Source organism: Pogonomyrmex barbatus, unplaced genomic scaffold (assembly GCF_055798465.1).
Source record: "Pogonomyrmex barbatus isolate J1 unplaced genomic scaffold, ASM5579846v1 scaffold1, whole genome shotgun sequence".
Classification (NCBI taxonomy): Eukaryota; Metazoa; Arthropoda; class Insecta; order Hymenoptera; family Formicidae; genus Pogonomyrmex; species Pogonomyrmex barbatus.
In genome coordinates, this window is record NW_028297098.1 from 26808960 (window position 1) to 26831124 (window position 22165).

Genomic DNA, 22165 nt, shown 5'->3' on the forward strand with positions numbered 1-22165 from the left:
TTATTCTGTGTCTAAAACAGTTAATTGCAATGTGATAAAAATAATATGTATTTATCAAACCAATCCGTGTTTGAGAAAAGTTTCTTTCTCTCATCGTGTTTTTTTTTTTTTTTTTTTTTTTACAAATTTATGAAAGTTATCTTGTTAGCGTACTTTTCACGAATAAAAAGAGTATTTCGATGCTCTGTCCCTGCAACTGCCTCGCTTCGTCCTAATTACCGCGACGGATGATAAATGACAAATTGCAACCTCGAGTTGTTCGTGAGTTGTAGATATCCGTTGAATTATAAAGATGAGGAGTATCGCCTCTCTCTCCATCGCTCGGGCGAGAAATTCTGGAAACACTCGCAACACAACTGGAGCGTGGCACCGTAACGGCGTGGCCGAGAAAGAAAATTCCCTGAACGTTGCAGGCCGAGTTATCGGACAACGGGCACGATAAGAAAGAGAGAGGAGGGGGTGGAAAAGAAGAGAGGAAGGAAGATGGAAAGATCCGGTTACCTGCGAAACTGAGCTGCTGGCTCGCCTGGAATCGGCCCAGGCGTTCGTTCCATATCCCAGATTGACCTGTGCGCCGCCACTTCCGCCGGATCTGACGCTTCCCGAGCTCACTTCTCTTTGGCGATAAGGCGAGGAACTTCGGTTTCTCGTGCTCCCTGGACACAGACGCAAATATTTGAATTTCTTCGACCTTTCGAAGTTCCCGTGTAAGAATGAAATATCTCGCAAAATTCCGGGCGCGATGGCCCGTGAATATTTATGACGATACGAAAATGGCTCGAGAGAGGACAAAAGAATCGCAAAATAGAGTCCCGTATTCAACTTACTGCAACTTACTGACAGTATATTTGATAAGAGAGAGAGAGAGACACTTATCGAATATACTGCTACTTTAATATCGATTCGCAATTTCTATTCTGCGAGCCGGACATATTTTTGAATTCTGTTTGAATTACGATTTCGTATATCAGGCTGGTTAAATTCTTCATGAACTTAATCATTCTATCTGTCTTTTAAATTTGATAAAATCACAATATCGATTTGGATCCGCATATGAACCTCCGGTAATTATGTACGACTAGTAGCTTCCGATTCTCTTTGTTTTGACGCGTTCGCAATTAACAAACGTTAAATAACTGTGCAGTTGCGAACAATGGCGAACAGTGCGCCAATTAACAGTGTCGGTGCGCGATTTAATTTGTATTCTCCATTTGCACGAATTTCGCTCGTTGTAAAGAGACATCATGCACTGCAAACTCGGGCGATGAGATATCTTTGTCAACAAGCTTTCGCGTAATGCGCGCTGCTTCGTGCGATAAATCCACGCTTTCAATTTGCAGTATACGAATCTCATCTGCCGGAGAGATTTCGATTATTGCGACGTTCCTCGCCGCGACTCGTCGTAAAATTTATCGACTTCGCTCGGTAGTCGTCGCGGCTCCGTAAACTCCAGGTCGATCTTATCGTATCGATCTCGAAGAAATAATCATATGGGAGGCGAGCAAATTTGTACGATAAAAGCGACAAGAAAGCGATTTAATACACCGGTGCGAGAAATTATTGTAAGAATTATGAAATCGAAAAGAAAAAAGATTATAATAAATTATTCATTATATATTTGCATTCTGGTTATTTGAGAATATTCAAGGAGAAATTCGCTCCTCCAGTTGGTCTGTTCTCTTAAGAACGCGCACGCAATCCCTTTCGCACCGCGATCGCTCAAAGTAGGTAAGTGGGAATATGTATCAAACGCATATTTCAGTCTCGTGACCGACGGCGGTTCAGCGTAGCTGCTAATGTTAATAAGCATCGTGTGCACGCGCGAGAAAATAAGGCCAATTTGCGCGACCGAAACGTAAACCTTTCCCGCGTGATGTTAATTATCGCTGGGACAAATGCCTCTCATTTGCTTTGCATTTGATTTCTTGCGCTTGTGTCGTGCGGCCCCCAAGAATCACGGCGATAAAAAACGCCTTCCTGGTGTGCGAAATTATCAAGTTTCTGATTCTCCTGACGAGCTTTATCACATTCGCGAATATTAACGCGAGAATTATCATCGCGAGATACATACATATGTATATCCCGCACGCGCAATATATCTAAGATTGTGGTAAACCATTTTGCATAGGTCGGAGCTATACGAGGCTTAAAGCCATTATATCAACATTGTATGTGGCTTTTCCGACCGCCAATAGCAATTTGATATCACGATATGTTTAAGTCTAATAATTTGCATAGACTTGCCAAAAATACGATTCGTGATTCGCGGCAATTGATATAATCGTTACAATCAAATGTTGAATTTTTTGCGAGGAGGAAATTGATGATTTACATGTTAAATCGAATCTAAATATTAGTACAAAAATTCAGGCTGATGGAAAATTGTTCCTATATAATTTACATCATTTTTATTATATTTATTTTGCTTATATCGTCATCTCTCCGTATAGGTATAAATTCCTAGCATCATGCCGTGTTATACACGACGCAGTAGTATTATCGAAATACCGATGCGAAGGCACTTCGCGAAATCGTGTTTGTCTGACCTAATTAAATTACGACGCAATAAATTTAACCACGTTAGATATATAGATAATCAAGGGAGGAAGGGTATCAACGTAGTTTCTTAATGAAACCCACGCGTCGGAACTGAACGTCGAATAGATTGTCGGCTTGTCGATATTATTTTACATCGCTTGGCAGATCCGTTCCTTCCGTTCGTGCGTCACGCGTTATTCCGAGGCGCGAATGTCTATCGCATCCGCCGCAGGATTTCAGAGGAGAAGTATCGGATGTACGATATCGCGCTCAATCAACACGCGCGAGAGGGTATCGCCCGGCAACCAATTTCCGTCACTCGGCGATATATTATGCGCGTCTATCGTAATTGATGCTCTCCGAACACGTCGGGAGAAACGAACGAAACCTAATCGGAGCCTCTCCAGAGAGACCTGACGTCGAGTTGTACGGTAATGAGCGTCAAATTGCCATTGCGCTCCCCAAGGAGCGAAGATACTTGCTGTCTCGAGATAGGTTCTCGGCCTGCAAATGCAAAGATGTAAGGAAATACTCGGTAGAATCTCAATGATGAATATTTTACGCCACGTCTTTATATCTTATATATCCTGCGTAAAATAGTTTTCCTTATAATTTCTCGATGAATGGAAAATAGATGAGAGCCGTGACTGTTTTTAATATTTATAAATTTATTAAGTGATATTTACTCGTTCCTCGAATAAACTTGTTATTTTTTTTCTTTAATCTTGTACCTTTTTTCATTTCCAGTGGCTTCTTGTAGTCGTAATCGCAAATTCTCGAGTCAATAGCTGACAACAGACAATTGTTTAATTCTGTCACGTATGATCGACATGTCGGGCATGTCGACGTATTATTGACATAATCCGACCGCATCTGCGGGAAGCACAAACGTTTCCTTTGCACATCGCGTTGCGTTTCACCGCGACGCTATAATTTCGCGATCGGGTTATATCTGTATTTGGATACAGAGCATTGCGGTTTCGATAGTAGTGCAAGGACTATATTTTCGCGGTAGTTTCCGTACTGAAGTTACGCAACATTGGTCGCAATGCGCAGAGACAAGTTTCTGACGATCGCAGTAATTACTCATATTATATAGTGGAAAAAGTTAGCTTATATAACCCGAAGTTTTCGCCGCAAAAATGACCCTGGCAATCATTGTCTAAATTGCTTAAATTAAAAAAAAATTAAACGAAAAATTGAATATAATAATTAAATATATACTAAGATAAGATAAATTCTTTTGGAGAGTAAAGTTTCAAAGAATTGAATTGACGACATTGAACAACTTAAACTAACGATTAAAAAATTTTTTAAATCTTACCTTGATCCGCGGAAGCTCTTCTAGGATCTTGCAAGCCTAAGTTACCCCTCGGCGCCCTTCTATCCTGATGTCCTCCAAGACTACCTCTAGGACTTCTATTGATCCCGTCAGGCCCGATGCTTCCTCTGGGACTTCTATTTTCGTCATCGTTGATAGCACCGAGAGAACCTCTCGAGTGTTTGTCGCCATCGTTCATACCTATACTTCCGCGTGGCGATCGATTCGTCTGATCGTGTAACGCGATCGATCCTCTCGGGCTCCTGTTGCTGCTCTCCGGGCATATCGATCCTCGCGGGGACCGATTCGGGTCCGGCGCTATCGATCCTCTGGGCGATCTATTCGGATCGGGTACGATGGAGCCGCGGGGACTCTGATTTAGGCACTCCGAGACTATCGAACCGCGAGGACTTCTGTCGACGACCTCTATGGGCGTGATACTACCCCTGGGTGTCCTGTGCAATTCCGGGCAGATCGAGCTGCGCGGACTTCGGTCGAAGTCCAGGTTCGCCATGCTGCCTCGCGGGCTCCTCGTCGAATCTGGCACCAGCGAGTGTCTGGGGCTGCGATTGGCGGCCACGCTACCGTTCTCCGGTAAGAGGGATATCCTGGAGCCGCCGACCGCCACCATGCTGTTCCGTGGACTCCGGTTATAGGCCACGTCCGGCACCAGGGAATTTCTCGGGCTAAGTGCCGAGTCCGGCACCAGGGAGTGACGCGGACTGAGAGAGACCTCTGGCGTAAGACTATTTCGCGGCGACCGTACCACGTCAGGTACCAGACTGTTGCGTGGGCTCCTGTTCGGGTCTGAGATTAGGGAGCCTCGCGGGCTTCTGCAGTAATCGTCAGGTATTAGAGAGTTTCGCGGGCTGCGGCTCGCCTCGGGCGCCAGGGAGTTGCGGCTGGTGCCATACTGGTCGGGATCCGGCAGGATCCTACGACAGACACCCTGAAAATGGAACATCACACATTCTATAAATTAGCTGTTTATCCATTTAATTGATGGCAAAGAAATGAAAAATATTTAGGACAGAAATTAATTTTTAATTTTTATATATGAAGTTTTCTCTACACGCATAATTTGCCTTCTGCTTTTTTTCAAATATAATATCATGTCATGCTACAAGTGAATCTGCGTGTCGCTTCTCGCTTTATAAATTATTTTGTTTACTGTCACTTATGTTTATTAATTCTTTTTATTTTATTTGAGAATGAAATTTGCATGTTAATGTTATACACCCATATCTCTTTCTATAATATATCTAGTTTAACCAACATATAGAAATTAATGTACAGAATAAATTAATACTTGCATACGGAAGCAAAGCTGCGCGCTTGCGAAACATGTCGAAATTCTCGATTGAAGTGAACGTATTTTAATCATTTTAACGATCGCTGTCCAAAGCCAACCGATAACTTTGGAAACGCATACCTACGCGCCAATCATTCACTAATGAATAACATGTGATAGCAATCTATCTGCTGTGAAAATTTCATGACCTCAAAATTTGATGGCTAAACTGATGTGTAACACGCGTGACAAAAAGTTCGCATTCGATTTCGCCGATGGGTACACGCTCATATCGATCGAATACAACGTCAAACACCTGTACAGTCGAGTATCCCTTGAGTAATTGAATATTCCATGTAACATTGCGTAGCCTGAAGGGAACAGGAAAAAAAGCAAAAAAAGAACGAAATCGGTTGCATATTTCAAGCTTGAAGCTCAGTTGACCGAAAATCTCAATTAATTGACATTATTTTCTATGGTCTGCACGACCGCCGGTGTCGCAAAAATGCTTGTCAAATCAAATTCTTTGAATTGTTATTTGTGGCGGTTTTGAAAATAATAATAATCCAGGTCTTTCTCGGACAGAATAGATTTTTGTTATTTTTATTCCCTTTGTTTAACAAAATGAAATAATTTGGCGGCGACTGGGAATCTGTATTTCACATCTCTGTATATAAAAAGCAATAACGGCTTGACTCTATATATATATATATATATATATATATATATATATATATATATATATTTAAATGACTTTGCTTTTTGAGAGTGAATATATATATATATACTAACTTCATCGGGCGAATCGCTCTCGGTATCCAGAGCGATATTCGGCACCATGCTACCCCTCGGCGACCGCTGCCTTTCCATCGTTCCGCCGGGGCTGCTTGGCGGCAAGATGAGGGGTTTCTCAGTGGCAACGCTCGCTCGTCGACCTCGCATCGTCGAAGATGCCGCTTGGCTCGAGTTTGCCACGCTTGGCGACGCTCGCCGGCGTCGCGACGAAGCGCTTCGATGTAACATCACGGTAACATCCTTTCACTCCTGCGACACAATGCATTTTTCACCGTAACGTTCGTTGAATATTTGCAGTCATAATTATTTGCAAAAAATATTAACGCCGAAATTAAATATTGAATTAGCATTAAACAAATGGCAATGCGTTTCCCCTCGAGAAATGTATTACATAAGAAATAGGATAAAATGAAGTAATTAATTATACTAATTTATTCAAGATCTGATCTTTACATTTTAGTAACCTATGAATTTTTAATCTGAGCTACATCTTAGGGAAATTTTATTCTCGATAAAAATTAAAAGTATCTTTGCAACGGAAAATGTCTTGCTCTGTAGCGAGCACATCGTTAGCAATTGCAAGAATGTTTCTTGAAAAGCTAACGGTGTGTCTATTAGAAGTTTGAGAAACAACAAAACTTTTTTTTCTTCTAAGTTTCCTCGCATGGTACGTTAAAAGGACAAGTATACGCAATACTACAAAACTTAATTGCTTGAAACTTCGTTTCTCTCTCGGGAGTGCACGAAAAATTATAGCAAGTCGTGTTGAGAGAAATATAGGTCATATATTTATTAATGTACTAACGATATTTATTTATAATCATATAATGTTTCGATAAATATTATTATATTATTAAATGATATCTCTTAATACACCGAGGAGGGGGGGAAATATTGAGGTTTAATTAACCTCAAACAGGAGAGATATGTTATTTAGAAAGCTATTATAATGTTTATTAGGTAATTGAATAAAATAAATATAAATTTAGTACTCTTTATTGATAAATATTGTTTATACGCGATTTATTGTTTTAGTCGATTTGATGATAATAGTGGCTGTGCCAACTTAAGCTCATAGTTAATACAGCCACGGGAAGAAAATTAAAAGAAAAGGAAAATATATTTTTTAGTGCTTCTTTATTATTAATTAGTTACTTTATTGCTAGATTGCAATAAGTTAACGTTCTTAATTCAGAAAAATCTTCAGTATACTAAATATTAATTTCACGGAATATTTTATGGATACACGTCTTTTTAATTTTATTCCTTGACATTCTCATTAACTCCGATTTCATTGCTCCATTTTTAACCTTTGAAAACTATTCTGAGTCATATTACTCGAAAATAACATTTTAAACTTGCAAATTCAGCGGATATTTTGATGAATTACATATTTCTAATTTTATTGCTTGACATTTTTATCAAGTCTGATTTGTGCTGCATTCTTAACTTTCGATAACTATCTTTAGTTACCCCGCATCAGCGTAACATTTTAAACTTACGAATTCATTGAATATCTCGAGAAATTACATCTTTCTGATCCTATTATGCAGGAAAATTAAAACTAGAAACAAATAGTTTATCAAAATATTTGATGAATTTGATGAGTTTAAAATACTATGCTGATGCGAGATAGAATAATTTTCAATAATGTTCGAACAACAAAATCCACTTTGATGAAAATATTAACAGTACGAACAAAATTAGAAACATATAATCCATCGAAATACCACATCCATTGAAAATAAAATTAATATTTAACGATAATGTGCTAATGAAGGACGATGTAGGGATGATTTTTCTGAATCAAAAATATTACGACCAACTTGATAATAAAATAACTAATTAGTCCTAACAACAAAATAATTCTAAAAAAATATTTTTGTCTTTTTTAAATATATCTTAATTTCTTTTTTATGGTTATACTAATCATAAACATATAAACTTGATTTTTATCTGGTTCATTCAATTGTGTTGCACTGATTGCATCAGTTTAATGGACATGCTATTTTAATTATGTGCATCGTGCCCAATGCACGTATATATTTCTAGATAGACAATTAAATGCCCGAGGAACTTCCAAGAACAGTCATTATATATCTATGTGAGCGGTTTCTACTGGGAAGATGACCCAGATAAGTGCACAGCTAGTGTGCATTATATTGGTCCGCCTAATTCCCCAGCAAGTCATAACTGCGACGTGCATTTTGATGCACCGACAGGAGCATGTCTCTCATCACACGTAACACCTCTTTCATATAGGCCGTGCATATATTATCGATTATTCGCGTAGGTGTAAAATGGTTCCGGGAACGGATTAATTTACGGCCGGGAATTGTACGTCGCGAAAGTAAGCGACCAGAAAGGCTTTCAGCTGCCTTTCGAACGCGGTGACACGCGGTGGAAAAATAAATTGCAATCAATTCGGGAATGAGGGAAGATCGGGGACGAAAATTGAAAATTGATTATATATTCCGATTGAAGCGTGTAACACCGGCTTATATGATTATTTATCGGAGGACTAAAACTGAATAATAACTAGGAAATTGAACACCTGTTTATATCTTGCGTTACGTAATTAAACACGAAATATGAAGGCATGAACGGGATGTAGCGCGTTCAGAAAACATGACCGTCAGCAACACGGATGAATTATCGTGATATTGTTAATTGTTTTGTTGGACGTGATCGACGCAGTGAATAAAGCTCGTTTGTGCTTTATACGTGGTGGATATTCGATTTGGCGAAGTCGATAAAGGCTTTATTGAGCAAGTTTTATTGACAGAGAATGATTTTTTTACTAGATGAAATAAACGGCAAATAAAGTTTGTCGAAGCTAAAAACTGAAATAATACAATTTAAAATAATTGATCTAATTACAACAATATAATTCATATATTTCGTATGAAAATTAAACAAAGATGAATGAATCATTTCTTTCCTATTATGCCAATTTCATTTTTTATATGTGAATGAATTATCTTCTTGTACAAATAAATCTCTACGGGAAATTTTATGTCGATGCAGTTTATAGAATATATTTTCGGAATGAGTATGCAGCGATTAAAATTATCGAGTATTACAGTTTTTTTAAATTATATAGCGATTGAAGAGAAATTGAGAAATAATCCGCATTGAGAGATTTTACTATTTTCTGTACTACAAAAGAGAAACTATAGTTTCAGCAATATATTTGTAAAATCCTTTGATAAAACGAGCATGAAATTTTATGAGAGAATCTATAGTCTATTAATTACAGAAACGAATGATGTGAAATTTGATCATTACGAAAAACTTTCCGACGCAAAGGTGTGCAAACGCATTAATTTCGTTGGTTATTTCTTCTTGTATCGTTATTGCAAAGAAGCGCGACCTCCGGAAGAAAGTTCTACGGAAACTTTGCAATGAAATGGAATCTCTTCTGCGAAAACTTAGGATACGCACGTGCGGTATTACGACATTACGTCTGCCGACACGTTTCTACTGAGTAAGCAATTTAGACCGTGCATACACGTATTCCCGATCTATGTATACATCTTCAAAGACGTGCGGAGCCTCCATATGCGTCTGTACGAGATAACTCACTTCTCGTAAAGGAGCCTCGCCCGCGCACTCGCAGACGGGGGAGTCTGTCACGCTTGAACTTTTAACAAAAGGACACGTTCGGCATCGGGTAAACCATGGAAATCCACCGCGAATATAATCATAAGGCACGCGCGACGCACAATAGAATTTCAAAGTGAGGCTTTTATAATTCAGTGGCTCCGCAACAAACTGCCGACACCATTACGATCTTGTGCAAGCTTGAGCACGTTTACTCAACTTACGACGCGCCGCTCGATGAAAATATTTCGCTGACATTTAACAGTCATGACGCGCGCTCGTTATTTTATCACCCACGCGACGGTCTCTCTCTCTCTCTCTCTCTCTCTCTCTCTCTCTCTCTTTCTCTACGTTATCACCTTCGCAACTCGCATATCGTTATTGCGAGATTATCTGCGTCCTCAGCATCGGCATTTTCCTTAGCGGACTGCGATTACGTCGACGGTTAAGTTACGCGCAAGTTTCAGGGGTAATAAATTAATTAACGTGCTATTGATATTGATTGACTAACGCGAGTCATAATTAATAACATCCGATAGTACGCAATATGCCGTTACAAGTACGGCGACATTTTGCGATTACACGTGTCACGCCCAAATTAATTACCAGCTTAAATACAGCATTGCTTTAATGGACCTACAAAATGAACCAGACCAACTAAAATCAAGTATACAATATTGGAATTAGAAGTTTAATTATTTTCGCTTTGCGATATCAAATAATATATGGTGTTCCTTTTTTATTAAATAAAATGATAGAGCTATTTAAATCTATAAAATTGATACGAAACCAATAATAAATTTAAAGTAATAACCGCGATATAATAATAATACAACAATAATATTACAGCAATTCTGTCTACAGCAGTTCTGTAATTATATCTGACAATGTTCAAAATAATTAACTACGGTAATGCGTTATTAGAACTATAAAATAAACCGACAAAACAAGCCCGAATAAATATTTCTATTTACTAAATATTACAAGCAATTAATCGAGTTGTACGCGAAATACATTGTGAATTCCATGTCTAAAAATTACTAAATTTTTCATTTTGATACAGCTGAAGTTACAAAAGAGATGATATTGATTGTATCAAATCTTGTTAAGCTTTGTAAGGAATATAATAAAATAAAACGAATAGAACGGAAAAAAGATAACAAATTAAATTAAAGCTTTTTTTAAATCCCAGTACACGTCATCGATGTACATCGAGGCTACGACGTCGTCAAAAAAGAAAAATTCTATTGACGTGCATCGATTAAAAATTAAAATAAGAAAAAGTAATAAAGAAGTTCAGAAATTAGAATATCGAGAAATATTGGAAGGTGATTGGGCATCCGCAGGACATTCATTAAATATCCATTATATTGAGGGACAGAAGGAGGTGGAGGAGGAGGAGGAGGAGGAGAAAGAGGAGGAGGAAGGAAAACGACAAAGTACTGAAAGTTAATTAATTGGAGCAAGCAGAGCGCAGTCAATTACTCGTTACGATACTTCGACGGATCGACTCTCCGCCGTAGGCCGTACCGTATATCACTCGTCCGACAAGTCGTTTATGGCCACCCAGCACGAACATTCGTATAGTTCGTAGTAAACGAGAACGTCTACCACGGTGCTCTGAATTACGTGGCTAAGATTAATTTTGCGCTTTCACAACGAGCCGCACGAGAGACGATCCACCTAGATGCTGCGTGCGCGCGCGCACGCGCGCCCATTAGGGCCTAATCTCTCAGAATGTAATTACCACGTCGTATCATCGTGTCTGAAAAGATGTATGAATTATTGGGCGGACAAGGAACACCTTTAACGAAGATGGAACGCGACGAGAGTTCGTAATAGCGAATGTTCCCCCGATCTCTCTCTCTCTCTCTCTCTCTCTCTCTCTCTCTCTCTCCCCCCTCTCTCCCTCTCCCCCTCTCTCTCTCTCTTTTTCTTCGTATTTCTCCTGCAAGAATTGAACTTGCTCGAGTTTTCGAGCTGTTGAATGCACAATGGCCGTACGCGACAATTAAACTCCGAAATGAGATGCACTCGATGGATATAGAAAAACTCGATATATCACACGGAAGTCCGACGAGTAGTCTAAATCATAAATTGCGTTCTCCGTCACGCCGACATTACAATTCTATTTTCCTTTTTTAAATTGGCACGTGCGATTCAGCGGATTGCCACTGTGATTTTGGCAACGGTTAAATCCCGAGACCATTAAATATCTTGATTTCGAGGATTTGTCGATCGCTTATACCAATAATTAATTTTCGTGGAGCATGTTGAGAGTTTATCAACCAAACAACGGCATGCAAATCAAATCGATAAGAAGTAAAGTCAGAATATTTCCCCATAAAGTATATGGTATTACTATGGTATTACCCATATGGTATTACTATGTAGGCCATTATATATGATATATTTAAAATCTTTTGTCGTGGAAGAGTAACTAATTACAAAATGTTACATTCTTCGTAAATCCTTTGAGTCCAAACAACCGACCATTTATCAATCACTTTTGGCTCGCAGTATTAGTATTTAAATGAAGGCAACGTAATTAATCACGCGCACCATTCTATTAAATCTCAAAATATAACGTGAAAACGTTTATCACGCTCGATTGGCGTTGCGGACTGGCGTCGCGCGAAAAATTAACTGAATACTAATTGACGTGCAATTAAGACAAACGACACCGCCGGCATAATGATTGTCGTGCGAGTTAAGTCCTCGGAAAAGTCGAAGGGTGGAAACATCGTTAATTTATGTACGGATCAACAAGCGCTCCACACGCAATGCGCTCCTTCCGGCTGCCCTCGCCGCGCTCGCGCTCGCCCTTTTCTCTTATCATTTTTCCCGCGGCCATCCGAGGAAACCATTTATCTTCCGGTTGAGCAACCCGGCAAATGAAACGGTCGAGCTTAACGGCGTGGAATTCATGCCAATTCCGCGGAGTGCGGTGCCGTATATACGCATACGACCATGATTCGTTTCAATTTTTATCGTCTATAAAATTATTCTATGGTCATGTACCTATTTCGAAGGGCGGAGCACGAATAAGTGAGTTTCTGACGAGGTCGAGGATAAACGAGAGACACGTGGAATAATGCTGAGAACTGCGAACGAAAAAGTCAAGGGAAACTGTATGTATATATATATATATGTGTGTGTGTGTGTGTGTGTGTGTGTGTGTGTGTGTGTGTGTGTGTGTGTGTGTGTGTGTGTGTGTGTGTGTGTGTGTGTGTGTGTGTGTGTGTGTATCGTGACCCGCAACGATGACGGCTGCTACTCGCTTTTGCCTGCTCGTAGTTCTCGAATGAATCAATCGTTAACGTCAATTATTTTCACAAACTTAGGATTGCTTGTTATAACGTCCCACGTACGCATTATCAGAATTCGTTGTAGGATTTTGAAATTAAATAAAGCATTTATTCGTAAAAAGATTGGGAAAATAGTGTCTAATGAAAAAATCCAAAAGAAAAGGTGATGCAGCCTATAATTCTGTTAAAGGTTTTCACACTGTGATTGTTTAGGAAAGAAAAAATGCAAAATGAGCGAGATAAAAATGCAGAGGACTCGAGAGAATAAAAACATGGGAGAATGAATGCTTGATGATTTCACTTTGTCGAGGGATTTTTTTTTGTGTATGTCATAAGTGGCGGCCTGAATACAAAAGCTATTTCTAGATAAAATTTTAACGCAAGCTCTCTCACGTTTAACTATTTTATCAAATTTTCGACGAAATTTAATATAAAGCTTAAGGAATTAAAATTAAATAAAAGATTGACCCAAGCGAAGCAACACATAGATTTTTAATTAGTATAACAGCTTGTCTTAAAAATGTCTATGTAACAAAGCTAATGGATGAGAAGTCTTTTGAATGGATAAAGAAGTCTTTTCTTCTTGTTATTGACATTTATAATGTACGTGTTCTATGTCGTTAGACGATGATAAAAGCACTCATTTCAATTGAGATTGGAAATTCTCTAGAGAAATAATGTCAATTTTTATATTCTTGACAGTATAATTCCTATGTCAAATCAATACCGTTCTTTTTGCCCTTTGCCATCTTTACCAGGAAATCATTCTAGAAATGAAAATCCACGTATATTTGTATAAACAATCGCGGAACTGTAAAGATAGATGCAATTTAAGAAATATGTGATCGTTTCTTCATGGAAATGAATTTTCTCGTTAAATACTTGATATTTCTTGAAATACAGAAGAGACGGACGACAGTGTGTTCCTATAAATTTAGCTAGAAAAAAGAAAATTTCTCGATAATAATTCTCGATAATTCGTCTCTTAGAATTTTAACGTGTTGCAGTGCTCGAGATAATTAAGCTGATGAATGATTATGTTCTATTAAATATAATAAGAACAAAGAGTTCGAAATACGTGTAGCATTTTTCGCGTGCGACGTAGAATTCCGCAATATTTATATCATGGGAAAGCAACCGTTGCATTCTTCCTTTGTCATACGGATTTATCGTGTTCACCGAGAGCTGTTCGTAATGAGCACGAAAGGGAAATGTAATTTCTCTTCTAGAATGTTGTTCATATCTAACGCAACAATGCTGAATCAGACAAAGTAGTTCCTTATTCGAATTTTTTCTGTTGCCTCGCAAATGCAACGGGAAAATTCCACGTACAAAACCAAAAAGCTCCGAGCTAAAAGCACGTAATCTAAAGAATCAATAGCTACTGCTGTGAAAACAAAATTCTTTATAACTGTTCGTTCAAAGCTAATGCGTAACAGCCTGTCAACATCGGAAATTTAACTTTAAAAATCGACGCCATGTCGAGCTGAACTTTTTCGCCCTTACAGGCGCCTGTAGCAACGGCATGTCCGAAACAAAAATGAAAATTTCCAATGCCGTGGGAAAGAAAATAGAAATGCGCGGAAATATATTTCGCGGAAAATCAGGTAGTTTCCGGAAAAAGACTGATTTTCTGCTTATACGAGGAAAAGCTTATTAATTCAAAATTACGCTAGTGACCCGTGCATAGTACTAATTTAGGCAAGATTTTCAGTAAACACGTAATGTTCGCCGCTAACGATCTAATATAAATATGCTTTTCTCTCTAATGTAAACTGACTGACTATTTATCTTGAAAATCTGAATAAAAATTCAATAGGGAAAAGAAGCCGAGAGATTTCTTTTAATCTTTTAATTTCTAAACATTTATAAACATTTATACATCTTTCTAAACATAAAAATGTTGCAAAAAGTGTCAATAACAGATTTGAGCTCATATTGTAAAAAGTTTTTTTTATCGAGGAGTTAGCAGCCGACTCTTTCTCGAACCTTTTCCGATTTAAAAAAAGAAAAAAAACTTTATTAATATGGCAGAAAAAAGATTTCCATTTCCGCAAGCTAGATTCCGCAAACTCTGAACGATTGGAATTAGTAAACTTAAAGTAAGATCATCGGGAGGGAGAAGAGGTCCTTCGAGAACGGAATATCAAGCACTCCAACAAAGTAACCACTTATACATATAGCCAAGAAAACACCGCGCTTCCACGATTGATTCTCTCAGGAAAGAGCGTTTCATGGTGCTCCTGACAAAAAGAACGCGATGACTGCCGTCAGGATCAGGAGGTACGAGCGGTCGACCAAGAGCTCATTCCTTTTATCTGTGTCCAAGTGTCGTCCGCCTCTTCTTTTTGTTTTCGAGCTCTTCGGAGCCAGTTCCGCGGAACTACGTCTATTACTTTTCAGCTCGAGCCGGGAAGCGAGATCTTATGAGGCTGACAAGATAGCAATCCATCAGGATCAGAGGTGGCTTACCACCACCGATTGGTGTCTTTAAGGGCCGATACTGCCCCGCACTGCGTTAAATGTCACCGCGTCTTCCCTCATGACCGTGACGTTATCCCGGCGAAGGAGGCATAATTGAATAGACAAGATACAGAGGGCTGGCAAGCCGAGGCAAGATGTTGGCAAACACGATTATGTTGATGGTATTCAGATTAAACGGGTAATGTAATGGCATTAACGCCGAACTGTCGCGACAAGTTGTTTCGTATCACGCCGAGTTTGTATAATGTGCGCGGAATCTCGAGGGGAGGGGGGATTGTGTTCGAGGGTTGCTCGTGAATTATAATTCGCGGAATTACATTCCAAACCAAACGAGAAATAATTATAAAACGTGCAATAATGATGGACGCACAATCTAGCGTATACCCGTTCGCTTAATCAATAATCGATGGAAGGTTATAATAGATATATTCGACGTTGCGTATCCATGGTAAATCGAGACTTATAAGTGCGTTGAGAGAATGTTAAAATACGTGAATGGGAAAATACTTCAATAAACAAACGGATTCCAATTTAGTACAGCCGAGTATGCGGAACGTTGCAATGCAGTCATTAACTGCTGAATCGGAATGGAAAACGAAATCGCGAGGGAAGCTTTACGACGCGATAAAAATCTCGCCAAGTCTCTCCAAGTGTCGCCCGTACAGTTTTACCGAATAACCTAACGCGTATAAATCGTGGCAATGGTAAATGCGTGGCAATGATAAATTTCAGTATGCAAATTCGCGGGTGGTGGCCACCCACGCGACAATCGCATATCAGCGAAGAGGAAACGGCGGAAGATAAATAGAACGTGACAAAACGCGTTACCTCTTTCTATCACGATCTCGTTATCATATTGATGCGCCGGGCGTAATCCGCCGCCGTTAGCTTCCCCACGAAAACGTCGTCGCATTCCATAAAGTCGATCTACTCCCGCGGCAATTTGAAGAAAACATTTCAAATTAACTAAGCGCATCGCGAAATCTCCCTGTCGAAATCGATCTCCCTGGAGAAATCTACGCGACGGAAATTCTTGAACGGAAAATTTCTCTCGAGTTTACGATCTTCGATATTGTGGTAGTAAAATATAGATATAACAGACAGGATATTCTATCTCCGCGAATAATAAACACGGTCAAAATAAATGTTGCGCTATCCTCTTTCTCATTACTCCCGTAAACTCATTACTCTGATAAGGTCAAATAATGTTCTGTATACTGTCGCACTGTTGAAATTAAAAGTCGGGTGTTTCGAATATACATCTCGTACAATGTAAAAGATGATTATAAAAGAAATAATATTTGTTCGTGCCTCGAAATAAAATTCAACGAGCGATAAAGTTGTCCGTGTCGAATCCGGAATAGTCATCCTGCTTGAAGAAACGTGAATAAATGGCTCGACAGAGTGCGAAGAATTTTAATGGACAACGTGAAAACGCACCTCGACACGCACCTCCGAGCAGACTTGTATCGCGCGTAGTCAAAGTAACGATATAACTTTCGATTGGATCCTCAATTAATGACGAGCACGCGTCGTCGTCGGCGCGTGTCCGCAAGCATTGTTACCAGTTAGCAATTAATTACTCCGTTCCAGCGAAGGGGAATGCCGCCATGGCGGGCACTCTGTTAACGACAATAATTAATCTAACCATCGATCCGCACGATTGTTAATTGACGAACTCAACTTTTGCCAGTATTTTCGTATATTGTCACGCGACGCGCGCGTTGCCCGTTTGCTTTTTCTATATTTAATGTGCGATGGAATCTCTGTAGAAACGCACGAAACGCTCGACATATCGACAGTACTGCGATGAGAGGAACATTCAAGCATAAATACTCTTCACCGTTTGATGATTGTTGAATTTTTATTCGACTTCCTCGGCTGTCGTGAAGTTCTCCGTATCGTTATTCGTGCATTGAGAAAAATGTCTGCTTGAAGATGGATCAGAAGATTTGTATTATATCAATCGGAATTTCGATTATCTCAGCTAAAATTTTAGTAGATTTTAGTAGAAGCGGAAAATTCGGATTTGGCCATTTTCCACCAGAATTCCAATTAATCCAATCAAACATTTTTCTTGATGTATGATTCTATTTATCGAGCCTTTTTTTCCTTGCAGTCACGCACCGTAGTCTGGAAAATTCTGGAATAAAATCGTAGTTGATTTTTTTCTCAAGAAAAAAATATGATGGTTAAGCGTGATCAGGTTCAACATGAAACGTTTGAAAGTTTTGAACAAATTGAACTTCTAGAGCGGAAATGCATGAATTTTATTTCAGCAGTTAATTAAAAAATGCCAAACTCGTGAAGGGAATTTATTAAAAAGTTTCATCAATTATATCGAAATTCTGGAATATACTACTATAGCTACTCGTTAATTAGGGCGTTACGCATAAATGATTAAAAAAGGTGACATAAAGAAGATGGCGCGCGCGCAAAGCACTTGTAGCATTAATGCAATCGTGTCGGTTTAATTATCAAGCTCGATCACTGTGACGGAGTTGACTCAGGCAGAGGCGACGGCACATCGGGAGTTTTTAAATTTGATTCCTACATCAAGCAACTGTGGCACATTTAGAACGACGTTCACTTTAAAGCGGAACAGCTCCGCTGCGTCATAAAAAAAAGAGAGAGAGAGAGAGAGAAAAGGAAAGAATAACGCTACGGCTGTACTTAGTAGTTTTTACTACTTTCGCAATTCATTTCGCAGAAAGTTGCGAAGTCGTTACGAAAAAGAGTTCGCCCCGGTAGGTAATGCCGTAAAGCGAAAAAAGGAAGCACGTAACGGCGCATTTAACACTTATAATAATCGTGACGGTAATCGAACGAATCATTTTTCGAACGTACAGCCCCTCGCCTCCCCCGTGTGCGAATACAAATATTCAGTGTATTGGATTACAAATGGAGGAAATATCAGACGGACTGAATATGTACCAATAAATCTGGAACGTTCATATCTATCTCGTCCGACATATGATACGTCGGCTTAAAATACGAGGCTCGCGCTACGATTTGCACGTATCTCCTCTTTTATCCCCCTGAGTATTAGTGTCGCTCTTCTCTCCTTTTCCGCCTTATTCTCTTCTTTCCTTTTTTTCTCTCTCTCTCTTTTTTTTTCCTTTCGCTACATACGTGACAAATGCCCTCGCTTAATTTCGCCGTTTGCAAAAGAGATCTGGCATTGTCAGACGATGCGGCGTTACGACTTCAAACAGCTTAAGCGAGGATCGATATGGCGCAACGAAAATAGAACTTAGCGCAAGGAGAGACATACCGGCACGATGCAGGATGCACTCGTGGATGTAATAAAGTCCGGTTGAAAAGTACGGTCCCTCCCCCGCGTGATAACCATCCCCCTCGGGATCGTAAAAGGCCGCATTTCACGGCCTGCCGAGAAATGTAAACTTGCGCGTTATGAAAACGTCGCGTGTATTATGCAGGCGAGCCTCGAGGATCAGAATCTGCGACGTGTCTTTGTGCACGTGTACATAACGATTTCTTTTGGAACGCGACGATGCGCGCGAAAAAAAAGAAGAAATGAAGAGAACGAGCGACAATGAGAGAACTCAACGTCGCTCGTTATTTCAATGGCGTGTTCGACGCCACCTACGATCGATCGCGGCAAAAATAGAGCGCGAAATTGATCGGTTCGTTTTTAACATCAGCTTTCATATCAGTGAAACCCTCAATTACGTACATATATAAATATTGTAAGGTGTACCGTGTAATTAAACCTGCAGTTGAGTTCATTTGCGATTCCGTGAACTAACTTTCATCCATGTTAAGAGCTCCGAAAAGCTCATTCTATGTTCATTGTATACGAACACTTTTTTAAAAGTGCTGCGAGAGAGAAAGAGAACTCTACGTTTCATCTTTCCCTCGTTTCGTACGATGTTTTACGTTATTGTGTTAATCCAAACTCCGGTCAGCGTGGTGTTTGCGCGAGCAACTCGGATCGCTCTACGCCATCAGTGTTCGTAAACTTGATGGTAAATCTTGGGGCATCGAATAATGCATAGAGGCCGCAGTTTTATACGGCATGCGAGTACTCGTGAGCGAGTACCATTCATAAATATTACAACACACGTATGTACAATCTATCGTCGGCATTTTATCACCTGTAACTTTGACAGAAGGAATATTTGCGAGCGAATATATTCGTTTTTCGGCAAGAAATACGCGAAATGCAGGGAGGGTAAGAGAGAGAGAGAGAGAGAGAGAGAGAGATAAAAAATTAATATCTCAGGCGATTCTCGAGACTTGGACCCTACCGAGGCGGATAGCTTTTAACATAATTCGTCTTGGCGTACGGTCGCATATTTGCGGCATTATGAACATGTCAGAAGAGCTGAATATTAATGCGCGAATCTTGGATTATGCGTTTGTCTTTCTTCGCGTCAACAAGTTTTAAAAAACGATGGGAATGACGACTAAGGCGTAAGAATAGCCACGAGTTTTTTTCCTCGCAATGCAATGAATAAATTAGACGTATCACAGTATATCGTTGCTGCGACGTAATCGTTGCTAATGCATCCACTGTCGGGCATGTTTGGAAAAGTAACGTACAAAATTAGTGCATATAAATTATTTCATTTTTGTTGCACGCAACGTGTCCATTTACTCTTCTTCGTCGCGCGACTTAAGAGGAGTTACATTAGTTCGTCCTATCTAATCATAAATTCCTAAAGACCTTCGACGGCGAAACTAACGATTGCTGCTCACGTTTTCGAGTCTTATCATCGTATCACAACGTGCTGCCGAATACAAAATCGAGTCTCTTTAGAATGTTCAACTTGTTGACCCACTTGAGAGATTTGCTGGTGTCGTCGTAGTTTCCGCGCTACAATTCACAATCGACACTCCATCAGATCTCTCATTCGATCACGCATCTCCATTCTAACAATCAGAATTGACAGCCACCTTCTATTGGTGACATGCGAATTCCTCCATTTATCGCGAAGCTCAAAGAGAAACCTTGAAGCTTTGTTGTTCCAAATGAAACAAAACTACTGCGCGAAACAGGGTCAATGGCCAGTACGTAAACTTTTATTGAACTTTATTGAAAAAAGATGTACGAAAATGCAGATATCAAGCGTTCTCTGAACGAACTTCTTTCTGAAATTCTTCGATTCCCATTTAAACTCCCATTAAAACTTGGCAACTGCCACGCTTGAAATTATTTTTATTTTCTATGCATGACTTTTATTTTTTTTATAGTTTACTATAATTATAGTTTTTATAGTTTACTATAATTTACTATAATTTCGTATAATGTAATATGATTGAACATGCGATAAGATTTTGAAAGTCATGATTAGAAAATGAATTAAATCACATATCGAAAAAAATTGAAATACATTGAAAATTTTATTTTATTAAATTTTTTTTAGTACATTGAAAAAATCTTAAATTATCGCTCGGAAACGGTGATACTTTTATCAAGAAAAAAATTAATTCAAGATTGATCGAAAGATATCTGAAAGAAGATACGGAACATAAAAACGTAACGTACGTTATTAGCCCGACAAGAATCGACTTTCAGCTGTGATTGCGAAACGCGACAAGAGCGAAGCTTTTCCGCCCCAAGAGGTCTTCTAGCGAGTTATGTTACATAAGAAATTGCGCAGTCACAGTCACGCCGCCAGGTAGATCGAATGGGAGGGTAACTACAGAAACTCACCTGAGCATGATGAAATTGCTCGCGTTCACATGTAACCACCGATGCCGCTTCCTTCTGCCGTCGTCATTCAGTTCGGGACGAGTCCCAGCGCGAAGGAGAAGAAACTGAAACCCGCGAGTCGAGTCGGAAGGTGGCTTGGCGAGACGCGATCACGAAGCGTTCACCCGCATTTCTCGATTCTCGCGAGCTTTTTTTACGCGAGCGCGCCGCGCCGCGCCGCGCCGGTTGTTTCGGCGCGCGACGATGCGCCCGATCGTCGGGGGTTGTAACTTCTCGTTATCGGCGGACGAGAATGAGAGATGCGCGCGGAGCGGCGTTGGGGGTTGCCTCACTCTGCGAAGGGCCAACGAGCCGGCGCGCGGCGCAACTTACCCCACTCGCGGCTCGAAGCTGACTGAACGCACCCCCGAGCGAGAGGGTGCGGGTGGAGAATCTGCCGTGGGGCGCAGATCGGCGCCGACACCGCGAGACCGCGACCTGTCGCGGATGCGAGGTGCTCTTATCAGCATCGGGGGGTGCTTTCTTATCCCGACGGCGGCGTCGGTGGGGTGGAAGACATTTATCTAAATCTTACGTTTGGATCAGCTGTGAAACGAGCTGTAACGGGGAGCGAGAGCTCCCGCGTTTTCCACTTTCGAAGATTTACGATAAAGTTGAAATCTCTTACACGCGTAGTTCCGAACGGATCTGGATTTCTTTATTTTAACATCGAGCTGGAGGATGTTAGACGACACGTTAGACGATTTCATCCGAAAGTGATACACAGGGAGATATCGAGGACGATATCTCCATTCCCGTCGAAGAAATTCTAATAAGAAATACGATCTTTAGTTCCATTATTTTTTAATATAAACATTATTTTCGATTTGGAGAATTGTACCGAATGTTTTTCATACTCACTTCAGACTAGAAAACATGTACTTCTCTTATTATAATGAAGAAATGTGCATAATGTTAAAATCGATAAGAATATCAATTACTAAATGCATTGCGTTATCATTGATATGCAAATCTCTCCGCATGAATAAACCAAGAGCGACGCGAGCTGCCGCTTTTGTAATTATTATGTATGGAGAAATGTCTCGACATTTCACAGGAACCTTACAGTTAGTTGTAAACGATTAACGGGATACCATTACGTGCGG

The 22165-nt window shown here is 39.9% G+C and overlaps 1 protein-coding gene across 1 annotated transcript in view; it reads right to left on the reverse strand.

The window, feature by feature from the left end:
- The window catches only part of LOC105432403 (uncharacterized), a 41695-nt gene extending 20270 nt beyond the window's left edge, over nucleotides 1-21425 (reverse strand). Inside the window, exons 1-4 of the mRNA XM_089070638.1 lie at nucleotides 21021-21425; nucleotides 5943-6194; nucleotides 3863-4808; nucleotides 502-656 (exon numbers count right to left, since the gene is read on the reverse strand). Of these exons, the coding sequence (XP_088926764.1) occupies nucleotides 502-656; nucleotides 3863-4808; nucleotides 5943-6173 (1332 nt within the window). The 5' untranslated portion in view covers nucleotides 6174-6194; nucleotides 21021-21425. The remainder of the gene's footprint in view (nucleotides 1-501; nucleotides 657-3862; nucleotides 4809-5942; nucleotides 6195-21020) is intronic.
- Between the last annotated feature and the right edge of the window lie 740 nt (nucleotides 21426-22165).